The 12,664-nt window shown below is 44.1% G+C and overlaps 1 protein-coding gene across 12 annotated transcripts in view; it reads right to left on the bottom strand.

Annotated features, from left to right (window-relative positions):
* Positions 1 to 394: 394 nt before the first annotated feature.
* Positions 395 to 12,664, bottom strand: part of LOC139408636 (dynamin-1) — an 81,710-nt gene continuing 69,440 nt past the window's right edge. For 6 of the 12 annotated variants that reach the window (XM_071152769.1, XM_071152778.1, XM_071152768.1 and 3 more), the window contains 7 exons: positions 10,241 to 10,350; positions 9,536 to 9,647; positions 9,324 to 9,338; positions 7,281 to 7,454; positions 6,373 to 6,614; positions 5,299 to 5,496; positions 2,148 to 3,170 (listed from right to left, as the gene is read on the bottom strand). In XM_071152769.1, the coding sequence (XP_071008870.1) occupies positions 3,140 to 3,170; positions 5,299 to 5,496; positions 6,373 to 6,614; positions 7,281 to 7,454; positions 9,324 to 9,338; positions 9,536 to 9,647; positions 10,241 to 10,350 (882 nt within the window). In that variant the 3' untranslated portion in view covers positions 2,148 to 3,139. Of the gene's footprint in view, positions 1,201 to 2,147; positions 3,171 to 4,512; positions 4,550 to 5,298; positions 5,497 to 6,372; positions 6,615 to 7,280; positions 7,455 to 9,323; positions 9,339 to 9,535; positions 9,648 to 10,240; positions 10,351 to 12,664 lie in introns of those variants that run through there. The other 6 variants (XM_071152779.1, XM_071152780.1, XM_071152771.1 and 3 more) reach the window with 5 other exon arrangements.

Raw genomic sequence — 12,664 nt, 5'->3', positions numbered from 1 at the left:
CCCAGAGCGTTTGTCTGTCTGTTTGTGTGAGCAATTGTTGGACACACAGCTGAGGTGAAGGGGTAGGGGTGATGTCTTTGTATTAAATCAAAGGTTAACTAAATTAAAATATATTTATTAGGCATAATTATCCAAACTAATCTGTTTTAATGCAATGTAGGCTGTTTGGGGACTTTGAAGGATCGTTGAGCTTCCAACACTACATTTCTGATGTGATTTCTCCTGTAAGATTTATTTTCTCTCCTCCTGAATAAAACTGATTGAGCAAAGTAGACAGAATCTGGTCAAGTTTCCCTCTGAGTTTCTACCTTCAATATGCCCTACAAATTACACATGTTATTTTGAATGTGCAATTCCTGATTTTTTTTCCACAAAATAAGACAAGCAGACCATATTGGTACACTGACTTTTAATGTGTTGACGAAGCGCAGCCTGTTGGACAGACTCATGCCACCCACAGCAGTAAGATAAGATACAGGACAACGTTGTCACAGCAGGATAGAATACACACATTCACTCTGCCCAGTCTGCACTCATTTCCTGTCCCCAGACAGAGACAGAGACCGAGAAACAAGGGACAAATTATTCTCCTCTACATGCTACTCAAACAACCTTCCAATACTCAACACATCCATCAACAGGGATATAACTTTCACTTATCAAGTTTGTTTTTAGTTTGTTTCATTGTACACATACTCAGTCACTTATTCATACTAATTTAATATTCAGTATTCATACATTGTCAACTAACCTGTAGACAAGTGGAAGCACAATTTCCAGAAGATGCACCACACAATATACACACGTAAGATATGTCCTATTTACTCTTAAATAATAATGAAACTATTTTAGTTATGTATTCGCTTTTGCTAAGATTCCAGGGTGTTGTGGAGGGGAGGGTTTGTATGAACTGAGTACAATATAGATACTATAATGGGTTTGTGGGTATGCTAATGATTGTAGTTTTTACCATTGTCATGCCCAACATGTACTTTTATCACCAACAGGGTCATAATACAACAAACCACAGACCACAGAGTCCACTCACATCTCTCACACAGCAATGGGAACGCATGAGTAACATGGGAGGGGAGAGGTGTACTGTACAGGCGTGTGTTTGTTTAGGGTTCTATGCATAGACCATCACTGATTGGGTTGTTAGTGGTTTAAACCTGATGTCCTCACTCACCCCCGTGACCACTGAGAAAGGAAAGAAAGAAAAAAGGAAAGAAAAAAGCTGATAAATCATGCCAAAATTGAAAGTGCCACCCCATCCCCCAACTCATTACACAGTTCCAATGATATTCAACATTATTCTCAGAGGTTCTCCTGCCAGTGGTCTTGGAAATGCTTTGAGAGTCAAACCTAATCCTGGGCAGGGTCAACACTTTAAAATATAATTCTTGAACACAACTTACATTTTTCCACTTTCCTTCTGAGGAAAGGAGAAATGATGCAATTCAACAGTATTGAGACGCACCCTTTGGGCCTTGTCTGTCTCCTCGCCTCCTCTCAGGCTGAGCATCTACTCTGAGTCTGGTGTGATTGGTGGACAGCTCTCATTAAGCTGTCCAATAAGAACATATTGCACTTTCAATTTAGATCCCGCCTCGCTATGCTACTGATTTTCACTAGTGGGGAAGTGGTTCATTGGCAAGTGGGAGAGGAGGAGAGAGACGGACGACTCTAGCTCAATGTTAGGCCACAGTTTTTAGCGGGAGACCTTTGAGTTACCCAGCACCCGTGGCATCGGTACAGAGGTTGAAGCACAGAAAGCAGCATGTGCCTAGGGGAGCTGGTTGTGGACGAGTTTACACCGATATACACCAGATCACAGTCTGAGCACCTGAACTTGTGTCATTGCATGCAGATACAGTAATATAATACATCATCATGGTTAGCACAACACATAAGAGTGGGCCTTCACAGTGACACAGGGCCTAGTGGCCACAGAAGGGCGTAGCACATAGACACATAGTTGGCGATTTCTTCTTCTCTCTCTTTCTCTCACTCCCCGTCTCCTGCTTAGAGGGAGGCTGTTTTGGAGAGTTGCTGAGGTTTATGATTTGTGTGTTTGTGTGTAGGACAGTGGTGATTCACCCTCCACCGTGTAGGGGCTGAGTGGGGGGTGGGGGGGGGGGGGGCAAAAAAGGGGGACTTCTAGTTGTCAGAAGGAGGCAGGGGGCCGACCCTTGCATGGCCGGCTGTTCATTGAAAAGAGACGGAAGAAAATAGAAAAAGAGGACATGATGAAGCCAGATTAAGCAAAGGATGAACAAGTGAATGAAACCTAATGAGAGAACATTTCCCCAAACTCAGAGGCTAGGAGTCACGGTTGTGATATTAGATATAAAAGGTCACATTAATCAATGTATCATAATAAATAGAATACACAATCTAAGTGCAGTGACATTGATACCACATTACACTCTTGACACATTACAGTCAGTATTGGTAATGAAATGTACATTTTCTCTAGGTGTTTTTCCTACTTTCCCATCGATGTCAGGTGTGTCCTAGCCTGTGACGTTAGGGACCAGTATGGATCATGACAATCATAGCAGACAAGAAAAATAACTCTGTTGTTCAGATGCAGTTATCCCTTCTGATCCGCTCCCCCTTGCTAGATAGATGGATAATGCATCTACTCCCGAGAGAGAATCAACACATAGAATAAAGAATCAACACAGCACAAAAATATCATTATCAAATCCAATATGATCAGAGAAGAAATCATTCAGATATGAGAGGAAGAGAAATACCCATATGAAGGGGAGGGTGAGAAACGACAAATATTTCAGCACAGCATTCTTAACTATCTCATCCATATTTGCTGCATATCCCTGCCCATTTATGTGTGTGACTACTTACAGGTAGGTGTACATGTATTGTAATGCTAATCAACAATTGACCTTTATATGCAGTGGAGGGTGAATGCCTTTCTGTGTATTGGGGGTATACAGTGTTTTTTATGTGTGTATGGTGTGGGTTTATACGTGTGTGTGTGACGTGACCGTGTCATTTAGTAGAGAAGGAAGAAGGGTCTAGGTCAGGTCTAGGTAGGTAGGTTGCTCTGCAGTCCTTGGTCTCTCTGCCATGGGGTAGGCGGTGGGTTGGAGGGGAGGGGGGCTTCAGTAGTTTAGTGGGTTGGTGAGGGAGGGGGTCTTCGGCTGCCAAGAGGACCATGGGTACACACAGATGAACAGACACACAGACACAATCACAGACAAAACACAGAGACAGGCATATAAAAGAAGACATTGATAAGTTAGGGCTTTCATTCTGGCTGGGTATCACTCCCCTCACAGGCGTGATACCCAACGTCACTGTACACCATACAGTCAAGTATACTTACTCATTCAGCTCCCCTATTGAACATTACATTCTATGCAGTCTCTCTCTCTCTCTGAGGCACACACTGGTCCGGTAACACACGCATGCATACACACACATTCACAGCTGCATGGGACAATGTGGGAGACGACAGCCAGACAAAACAGCTAACACGCTAACATACAAATCTTTCCTGCAGATTTGATTCTCTTCGTGATTGTCTGGGAACATATATACAGTATAACATTTCCATTTGTGACAAGCAGTTGTTTTGTGGCCCAGAAGAGGGCAGTGTAGCTCCACTAAATTATCACCCATAAATTCTCCTCTTTCAACCCAATCTACATGAAAAACATGTGAGAGATGTGTGATTATAATTGCTACAAATGATATATGACACATTTTATCATCTCCATAGTCGTTCTGCTATGATCATCAAGGCTATGCTATCTTTACTTCACTATCAAAGGAGGGGCTAGTTAGCATAAACGCTAAAAAGCAGACTACAACTGTAGGAGACAGAGTGGCAGCATAACATAGATAATGACTGTCAGAATAGCTAGTTGGATAGACATTACATACCCTTTTCAATCCATTATTACCACCCACAGTATAGCCTTTTTGACCACTTCCCTAGCCTCTATTGAATCCTATGTTGACATCTATACAGGACAAACACAGAACAGAAAAGTGTCACGCCACCAAACGACAAGGCTGGAGATGGGTGAGATGTCAAAAGGCAACACACAACACTGATACAAACCCATCACCTTTGACTTCTGACCCCTAACGGGTAGCTCTGGTCAGGTGTGTGCGTGAGCGTTTGTGTATGCCTGCCCTGCGTATGTGTGTTTGCGTATCTATTGGAGTCATCAGACTTTTTTTCAACACAAACCTATCCCAACTGAAACATACACCTCAAACTAGGACAAAAACATTTCAAGGATTTCAGTGGACAATAAGAAAACCAGCGTAGCTCACACAGTGACACTAACACACTGTGAGCTGTGTGTGCTCGTGTGTTTGTCTGTGCAGTGCTAAAACGAGGCATTAGGGAGTGCATAGAAAAACATGAAAGAGAAGGAGAGAGGGATTGGGGCATGCAGTGAGGTGATGGTATCTAAGAGACAGCAGCATGAGGAAGAGGATGATGACGATGGTGAGTAGTACCAAACGTACCAGAAGCGTTAGTCCTCATTGGTCACTGATAGTGATTCTGAAAGAGGAACCATAATCAACGGTGGGATAGAGGTGTGGTGAAGGAGATAGGATGAGGAGGACAGAAAGAGGAGTGCAAACAAACTCATACAGGTTACAGTGCAGGAGAGACCCATGTCACATGACAAGGCTCTGCTCTCACCCTGGACCAATCAGATTTGGACCATTATTTAGGGGTAGAATTCAAGTTATTGGTTCCAACATGGCTTAAAGTCATTGTGTAAGCGTTATTTGGAAGTTTGAGGGTATGTTTGAACGAGAGCAGTGTCGGGCAACGCGTGTGTCTCCCTCCGTAAGGCAAGCTGCTGCCCTGACCGTGAGTTCACATCAGACCAGTACAGTGTCCATTAGCTTACAACCACAGGAAAACACAAGGCAAACGTTAGCAGTGCGGACGCAATTAAACAGAAAAATAAACTCCCCTCACCTCTCGCTCGCATTCTCTGTCTCTCTCTCTATCCCCCCACTCTCCCCTTTCTCTCTCTCTGTGTATTGCCACATGGAGAGATAGAGTAGACAATAGACACAATTCCTAAACTAGAAAGACTAAGAGAGTGGCATATAGGATAGGTGTCCACTACAAAATAATATATTGTAGCAAAGACCACTGTCATCATTCTCATAGTATCACTTACAAAACCTTACTGGCTTGTGTCTGTCTCCCTGTAGGACCTATTGTAGTGTTATACATTGATAGACTTGGTTACTTTTGCGTTGAGATGTAACTTTTGGTTTGATTCCACTCACCTGGGCACACCGGGGGGTGCACGGTTAGGCCTGGAGGGGACTGATGGTGGTGGCCCACCAAAAGGATCCGGGGAGGCCCCCGGGCGAGAGGGGACAGGGGGACCAGGAGGGAGGCCAGGGGCTGAGCCACGGGAGACAGGGCGACCAGGAGGACCTGGGGGAGCCCTTCTGTTTGGAGTGGGACTGGCAGCTGGAGACCTGACAGGGGGAGGGGAGAGGGAGAGAGTGCATTGGCAGTCAGTTCTCTTACACACCAGCAGGGGAGGCCACAACAACAGTGTAACGAAACATTCAGGAGTGTCATGGTCATGGTAAGAAAAAACATTACTGATCATCCAGTCCTCCTCCCCTATTCCTCTCCCCTCCATCCCCTTATTCCTCCCGGGACCATCCATATGTAAAATGTATGCACACATGACTAAGTCGCTTTGGATAAAAGCATCTGCTAAATGGCATATATTATTATTATTCCATTTCCCCACCCTCCCGCTCTCCCTCCATTTGTATAGTACCTGCCCCCAGAGCAATTTACCTCCTTCCATCCCTCTCCCCCATTTCCCCACCCTCCCGCTCTCCCTCCATTTGTATAGTACCTGCCCCCAGAGCAATTTACCTCCTTCCATCCCTCTCCCCCATTTCCCCACCCTCCCGCTCTCCCTCCATTTGTATAGTACCTGCCCCCAGAGCAATTTACCTCCTTCCATCCCTCTCCCCCATTCCCCCACCCTCCCGCTCTCCCTCCATTTGTATAGTACCTGCCCCCAGAGCAATTTACCTCCTTCCATCCCTCTCCCCCATTTCCCCACCCTCCCGCTCTCCCTCCATTTGTATAGTACCTGCCCCCAGAGCAATTTACCTCCTTCCATCCCTCTCCCCCATTACCCCACCCTCCCGCTCTCCCTCCATTTGTATAGTACCTGCCCCCAGAGCAATTTACCTCCTTCCATCCCTCTCCCCCATTTCCCCACCCTCCCGCTCTCCCTTCATTCGTACAGTACCTGCCCCCAGAGCAATTTACCTCCTTCCATCCCTCTCCCCCATTTCCCCACCCTCCTGCTCTCCCTTCATTCGTACCTGCCCCCGGAGTTGTTTCCACCCGGCCTCAGCCAGGAGTCGTCTACAGGTGGCGGCATGGCGGTAGTGATGGTGGTGGTGCTGATGTCTCCGATGATGTTCAGGGCCTCTTTCAGGGCATGGTACATGCGGAGCATCTCATCGCGGTGATGGGCCTGCTCCTGGGACTCCTCCATCAGGCTGTTTTGGTCCCCAGAGTGGTACAGGTTGGCCAGCAGCTCCGCATTGATGAACTCCTTGGTCTGTGTGAAAGAGTGGGGAAGAGTTGCGGTGATACTGAGAGGTTTTTATTTCTTTTTTGCACTTATTCAATCAGATCAAGTGTTAACTGGCAATAACAGACACCCGCATAGTGGACGTTTTGGCAATGTTGGAGGTGGTACTGCGTTGGAGCAACACTTGTCCCACTCGCGTTCGAAGTTCAGAAGGAGAAAGTGTAGGTTTTATAGAAATAATGATGCTCAAATTGAAAGATCATGAAAGTAAATAATGAGGGTTTCTATCATCATAATGGAGCTGTAGATTCCGTCTCACATTCCACTGTTCAAACTTGTAAACAAGGCTGCTTGGGATTTCTGTTAATGAGACTCCGTGCAGCCAATGGCAATGTCTACTTTAGGTGTAATGCCGGGAACTACTTGTGGACTTGACAGCTCTAACGCAGTTCCACCTCCAACACCATCAAAACAACCGCAATGCGGATGTTGGCTAAAGCGGAGCTGATTGAATCAAGCCCTTATTTGATCCATTATTGATGCTGATTGGCTAGAAATTCCACAGGACTGCTGCTTTCTGAAGTCTAAACCAATCAGACACAGATTAAAAGACGATGTTGAAAATCAGATGGCCCTCCAGAAGATTACTTTGACACCACTAGCCTGAAGTGACCACTGGGGAGTGGGACTCACATTGTTGATCATGAGGTACATGATGGTCTTGGGCATGAGGTCCCTGATGGTCTTGTTGACGATGGCCATGTAGGAGTCCACCAGGTTGCGGATGGTCTCCACCTGCCTCTCCAGCTGGGGGTCCATGGAGTGCATGAGGTTATCTGAGCCATTCTCTCCGTCTCCACTGTCACTCTGCTGGGGGACAACACCAGGGAGGAGGGGGTTAGAGGACAGGGAAGAGAGGTGGACAGGGAGAGGAAGAGGGAAAGAGGGGGAGAGACAGGGAGAAGGGGGGAGGGAGAGGGAGAAAGAGAAATAGAAAGAGAAAAATATGGTGAGAGAAAGATGGAGCCCTCTCAGGGCTCATGTACCCCAAACAATCTGAGGAAGCACAAAGTATGTGAGGATGGCTAGAGGAGGGGTTCCTGACGGGGGCTAGGTCCATAAGCTGGAGAATTTAGCCTTTTTGAAATACCTGAAACCGCTTCTTCCTTCAATCTAGAAGCACAATCATTATGCTTAATTCTATGTAAAAAAAATATATATATCCAAGCCTTCCTTTTGAGCTGTCTGGTTGCTACTAATGGTCACACTGTAATTTATTCAAGGCACACTTAACCAGCATGGCTACAACAGCATTCTGCAGTGATACGCCATCTCATCTGGTTTGCACTTAGTGGGACTATCATTTGTTTTTCAACAGGACAATGACCCAACACACCTCCAGGCTGTGTGAGGGCTATTTGACCAAGAAGGAGAGTGATTGTGTGCTGTATCAGATGACCTGGCCTCCACAGTCACCCGACCTCAACCAAGTCAACCTTGGACCGCAGAGTGAAGGAAAAACAGCCAACAAGTGCTCAGCATATGTGGGAACTGCTTCAAGACTGTTTGAAAAGCATTCCAGGTGAAGCTGGTTAAGAAAATGACAAGTGTGCAAAGCTGTCATCAAGGCAAAGGGTGGCTACTTTGAAGAATCTCACATATAAAATATATTTTGATTTGTTCTAACATTTTTTTGCTTATTACATGATTCCATATTTGTTATTTCTACAATGTAGAAAATAGTAAAAAATAAAGAAAAACCCTTGAATGTGTACGTTTGTCCAAACTTTTGACTGGTGCTGTATTGTACTGTATGTAATATATATACAGTATAGGTACTTTTTTTTACAGGAAAAATCTGAGGAGGCACATGCCCCTATGCCCCCTTTGGGCATGACCCCTCTGAGCTCTGTAATCACAACAAGTAGTGAAACAATCCTCAATATCACAAATCATTAATAACATCCACTATATAGCACTCTTAAACTGTCAGTATAAATAAATAACTTCCCACTGAGCCAGGGCTCCACACAGTCGACGCAACGGATCCCTAACAGATCTGACGGAGCTTAATTTGTGTAGCTCTCTACGTAGTTCTATGTACTTTTGTGTGGCTGCATTTTTGGAACGCAATGCAAACGGAGCTCTGTTTGTGTAGACTGTGAAATCACTGTGGGGAGCCATTGAAGACATGTCTCTTTCTCTACCACTTTCTCTTGGCTCATGCCCCAATGCTAATTCCTTTATTTGCTTAGCCAATTCCAATCAGATGGTTGTACTATACAGCTATGGCAGAACCCTGATGAGAGTGACATTTGAACTTCCTGGCCTGGTTCGAATGATGAACGACTGGGCTGTTGATTAGAAACAGCCAATGAGGCGAGACGAGAGAGGAGGCGCAGCGCTGTATAAATCATTAGAGCCAATCAGAGTTCAGTATCAAATTAAATTGCCAACACTACAGATGTAGGATCTTAATTTGAGCCAGTTTGCTACAGCAGGAAAATAATCCTGCAGCAACAGGAAATGTGAATTATTATGTGGATTATAATTCATGGACAACTTTTGTAGGGGTTGATGCATTTTTCGTTATGGCAAATACACTACAAGTTTGAATTTCCTGCAGGGCAGGAGAATTCTCAGCAACAAATTAAGATCCTAGCTTGAGCAACGCTCTAGAAAACTGTGTAAAAGGGGTGAAGAGTTGGAATGGACATCATGACACAAAGCACATACCTTGCCCTCCTTCTCCTATTGGGTCCAACAGCCACAAAGGACATACAGAGAAAAATAATGACAGAGGGAGAGAGAGAGGGACAGGAAGAGAGAGATGGTGTTAAACATGAAATGACAGACTCTACTAGCGCTGTGAGTGAAAACCATCATCACAATCGACAACATGTTTTGGACTGGTGGAGTTACTGACTAAATGTGTGTGTGCGTCGTACCGTGACACGTTCAGGATACACTCCAGCTCTAAGGAAGGAGGCCTTCCACCCATCTATCTCCTCCTGACTCTCGCAGGCCAACTCCAGCTGACGGTAGTCCTTATATACATTTCTGTGGATGCACAGTGGCAACTCTGAGTGTGTGTGTGTGGAGAGGCATCAAAATAAAATAATACAAATAATACAAATAAAATGCTTTTGTTCTTCTCTGTAATAATACTAGCCACTTAGCAATTTCATAAAGTTGTCTTTAGCATAATGATTATGGCTCTAGATTGCAGGAAAAAGCAGCGTCAGGTGTTTGAAAAATTTACAATTATCCAATTTATGAAATTCCTACTTATGGAACCCCTCCTCCTCACATACTTTGTGGCCCTTCAGATTGTAGGGTAGCACGGTGTGTGTGTGTGTGTGTGTGTGTGTGTGTGTGTGTGTGTGTGTGTGTGTGTGTGTGTGTGTGTGTGTGTGTGTGTGTGATAGTGAGTAGTATTACATACATTCTTGTGGAAGCGAGTAGGATTAAGAGGGGATTGTGTGGGTGCTTGCCTTGAATGACTGAGAATGTGTGTGGTCAGTCTGTGTGGAGAGCTGCTACATTGTGTACATTGAAGCTGCGTCGGTTGTGTAGATCGATCTTAATTACTCTACTTTTGAGGTCTTAGAACATCTGACATGAAAATATGAAATGTCCACTTAAGAACGTACCTTTGCTCCGTGTTGAACAGGGCAAAGATCTGCTTGCTGGACATAAAGCTCTTCTCCACATCCCTCAGCCTCAGGTTGTCCACCTGGAGCATGTACTTCTTCTCTTTCTCCTGCAGGAGGCAGAATAAACAACACACAGGTCAGAGACAGTAGCCTACATATGAACCCACACACACTCACAGAGAGCGAGAAAGCACAGACCTGCGATGACCTGTGCATGCTATCTTGAACATGCACACTTTACATGATTACATAGGAAAACATTTATAGTTACTAACCTCAAAATGTAGCCATGGATGTTAATAAATTTAAGTTTTAAAGTTTCAATGAATTAGTTTGGCAGATAGCCTTAACTTTAGGCTATTTACTGTATTACAAAAGTAATATTGAATTGTGTTTAGTTGACAATGAAACCAAATATCAACATTAAAAGGAGATGTAGGCCTCTCTACTACTTCGATATTCCATCCGGACTGGCTTAGTCCGGCTTTAATTCCACTTTGTCTACAAATGAGTGATTGATATGTTGGATTCATGTCTCCATCTCAACCAAAAATCAAAGGTAATCAAATCTAACTTCAAATGCACTTTAAGTACAGTTTGATTTGATTTAGTCTTTAACTTGGATTTTTTTGGTTGAGATGGAGACGTCCAACATATAAATGATTCATTTGTAGACAAACTGGAATTAAAGTCAGACAGTGTCACAGATGGAACCATCAGAGCAGAAAATATATATCTTTCAAATGGTGCTATTCGGTTGCCTTGACAACCAAACACAATTCAATATGTCTAAATATCATTACATTGGAAATCTACCAGAGCTTGAAACCCTGGGTCTATGTGTTGTCTATTCTTAGTTGAATCCTGGGCTGAATTGAAACAATAGCTGTTGATGCCTTTGCAAATGCTATAGAGGCCTAAACAGCATCAGTGATGATATGAGTGAGAAAGTACTGCATGGTCACATTTCATTTGCTCTGTTAACCCTTTGGAATGACTTCAATAGCATCAGTGAATCTATTTAAGTGGAGATCTCTCAACAATCATTCTCATGATAGCACATTGGTAATTGTCAGTGACAAATATAGCTAAGCAGGGCTTGGTTAAAATCCTGGATGGGAGACCAAAAGTAGCTGTAGATAGGAGGTGCTGCCCAGTCTATTGGTTTTATTTCTTCTTTTGATAGCGTAAACAATGTTGAAGATCTGACATTGTTTTCAAGATACATATTCAACATATTTTTATACAAGTTTTGTCTACGTTGAAATTTGGTTACCATGATGAGATAATCCTGTGGTTGAAATTTCACCCACAAAACAACAGTTTATGTTGACAATATTTTCAAATCCAATGTTTTGGATGGACAAATTAAGTTGAAACAATGTTGATTCAACCAGTTTGTGCCAGTGTGGAGGGATACATATACAGAGAGAAAGAGAGAGGGGGGATACAGAGACAGACAAAAGGAGAGTGGAGAGGGTAGAAAATAAGCCCCACAAAGTGCCTGGTTGTGATTAAAGCTGTGTAACTGTAAGTAGAAAAAAGAGAGAGGTGGGCAGGCGACACTGGAGCCTCACAGCACAGCCTTCACCACAGCAGCCTGGCGCACCAAACGAGAAGAGAGAGAGAGAGAGAGAGAAAAAAAAAGAGAGAGAAAGAGAGAGCCAGCAAAGAGAGAGAGAGAGAAAGAGAGAGCCAGGAGAGAGAGAGAGAGATAAAGAGAGAGAGAGAGAAAGATAGATAAAATAGAAGAAAAATAAAAAAAATGATTTTATATTTCGATATGTATACTTTGACAATGTAAGTAATAATGAACTTGCCATGTCAATAAAGTCAATTGAATTGAATTGAATTGAAAGAAAGAGAGAGAAAGAGAGAGAAGGAGAGAGAGAGAGAGATAGACCAAAGCTCAGAAAGCCAGCCTAAAGAGACCTAGAATCAAGGGAGGTCAACCACAGAAGTGAGCCCAGAGCTAAGACGGGTAGAGTAACACACACCCTGTGGTCACACTACACTGAGCTTCACAACCAACTGATACTAAAGGGAGCCATCCCACCCAGTGTGTGTGTGTGTGTGTGTGTGTGTGTGTGTGTGTGTGTGTGTGTGTGTGTGTGTGTGTGTGTGTGTGTGTGTGTGTGTGTGAGAGAGAGAGAGAGAGAGAGAGAGAGAGAAAGGCCATGCTCTACTCCAAAATACGCAGACTCCCCTATGGCTATGGACAAGCACAGTTTCTCTTCAACTTTAAAAACATGTGTCCAACCACAGCCCTTCCCTTCCCATTCTGCCCAGCCCTTTCCCTGTACATACAGTGTACACCATAACCAACCTGCCCTCATCAAAGCGGTTCAGGCCTGCACAGTCAAATGGTCACATTCCCCTTAGGACGGACACACACACACCAGTACTGTGGAGTGACGATCA

This window comes from Oncorhynchus clarkii, chromosome 5 (genome assembly GCF_045791955.1).
Source record: "Oncorhynchus clarkii lewisi isolate Uvic-CL-2024 chromosome 5, UVic_Ocla_1.0, whole genome shotgun sequence".
In the NCBI taxonomy this organism is placed as follows: Eukaryota; Metazoa; Chordata; class Actinopteri; order Salmoniformes; family Salmonidae; genus Oncorhynchus; species Oncorhynchus clarkii.
This window is presented reverse-complemented; position numbering and strand designations above follow the sequence as displayed.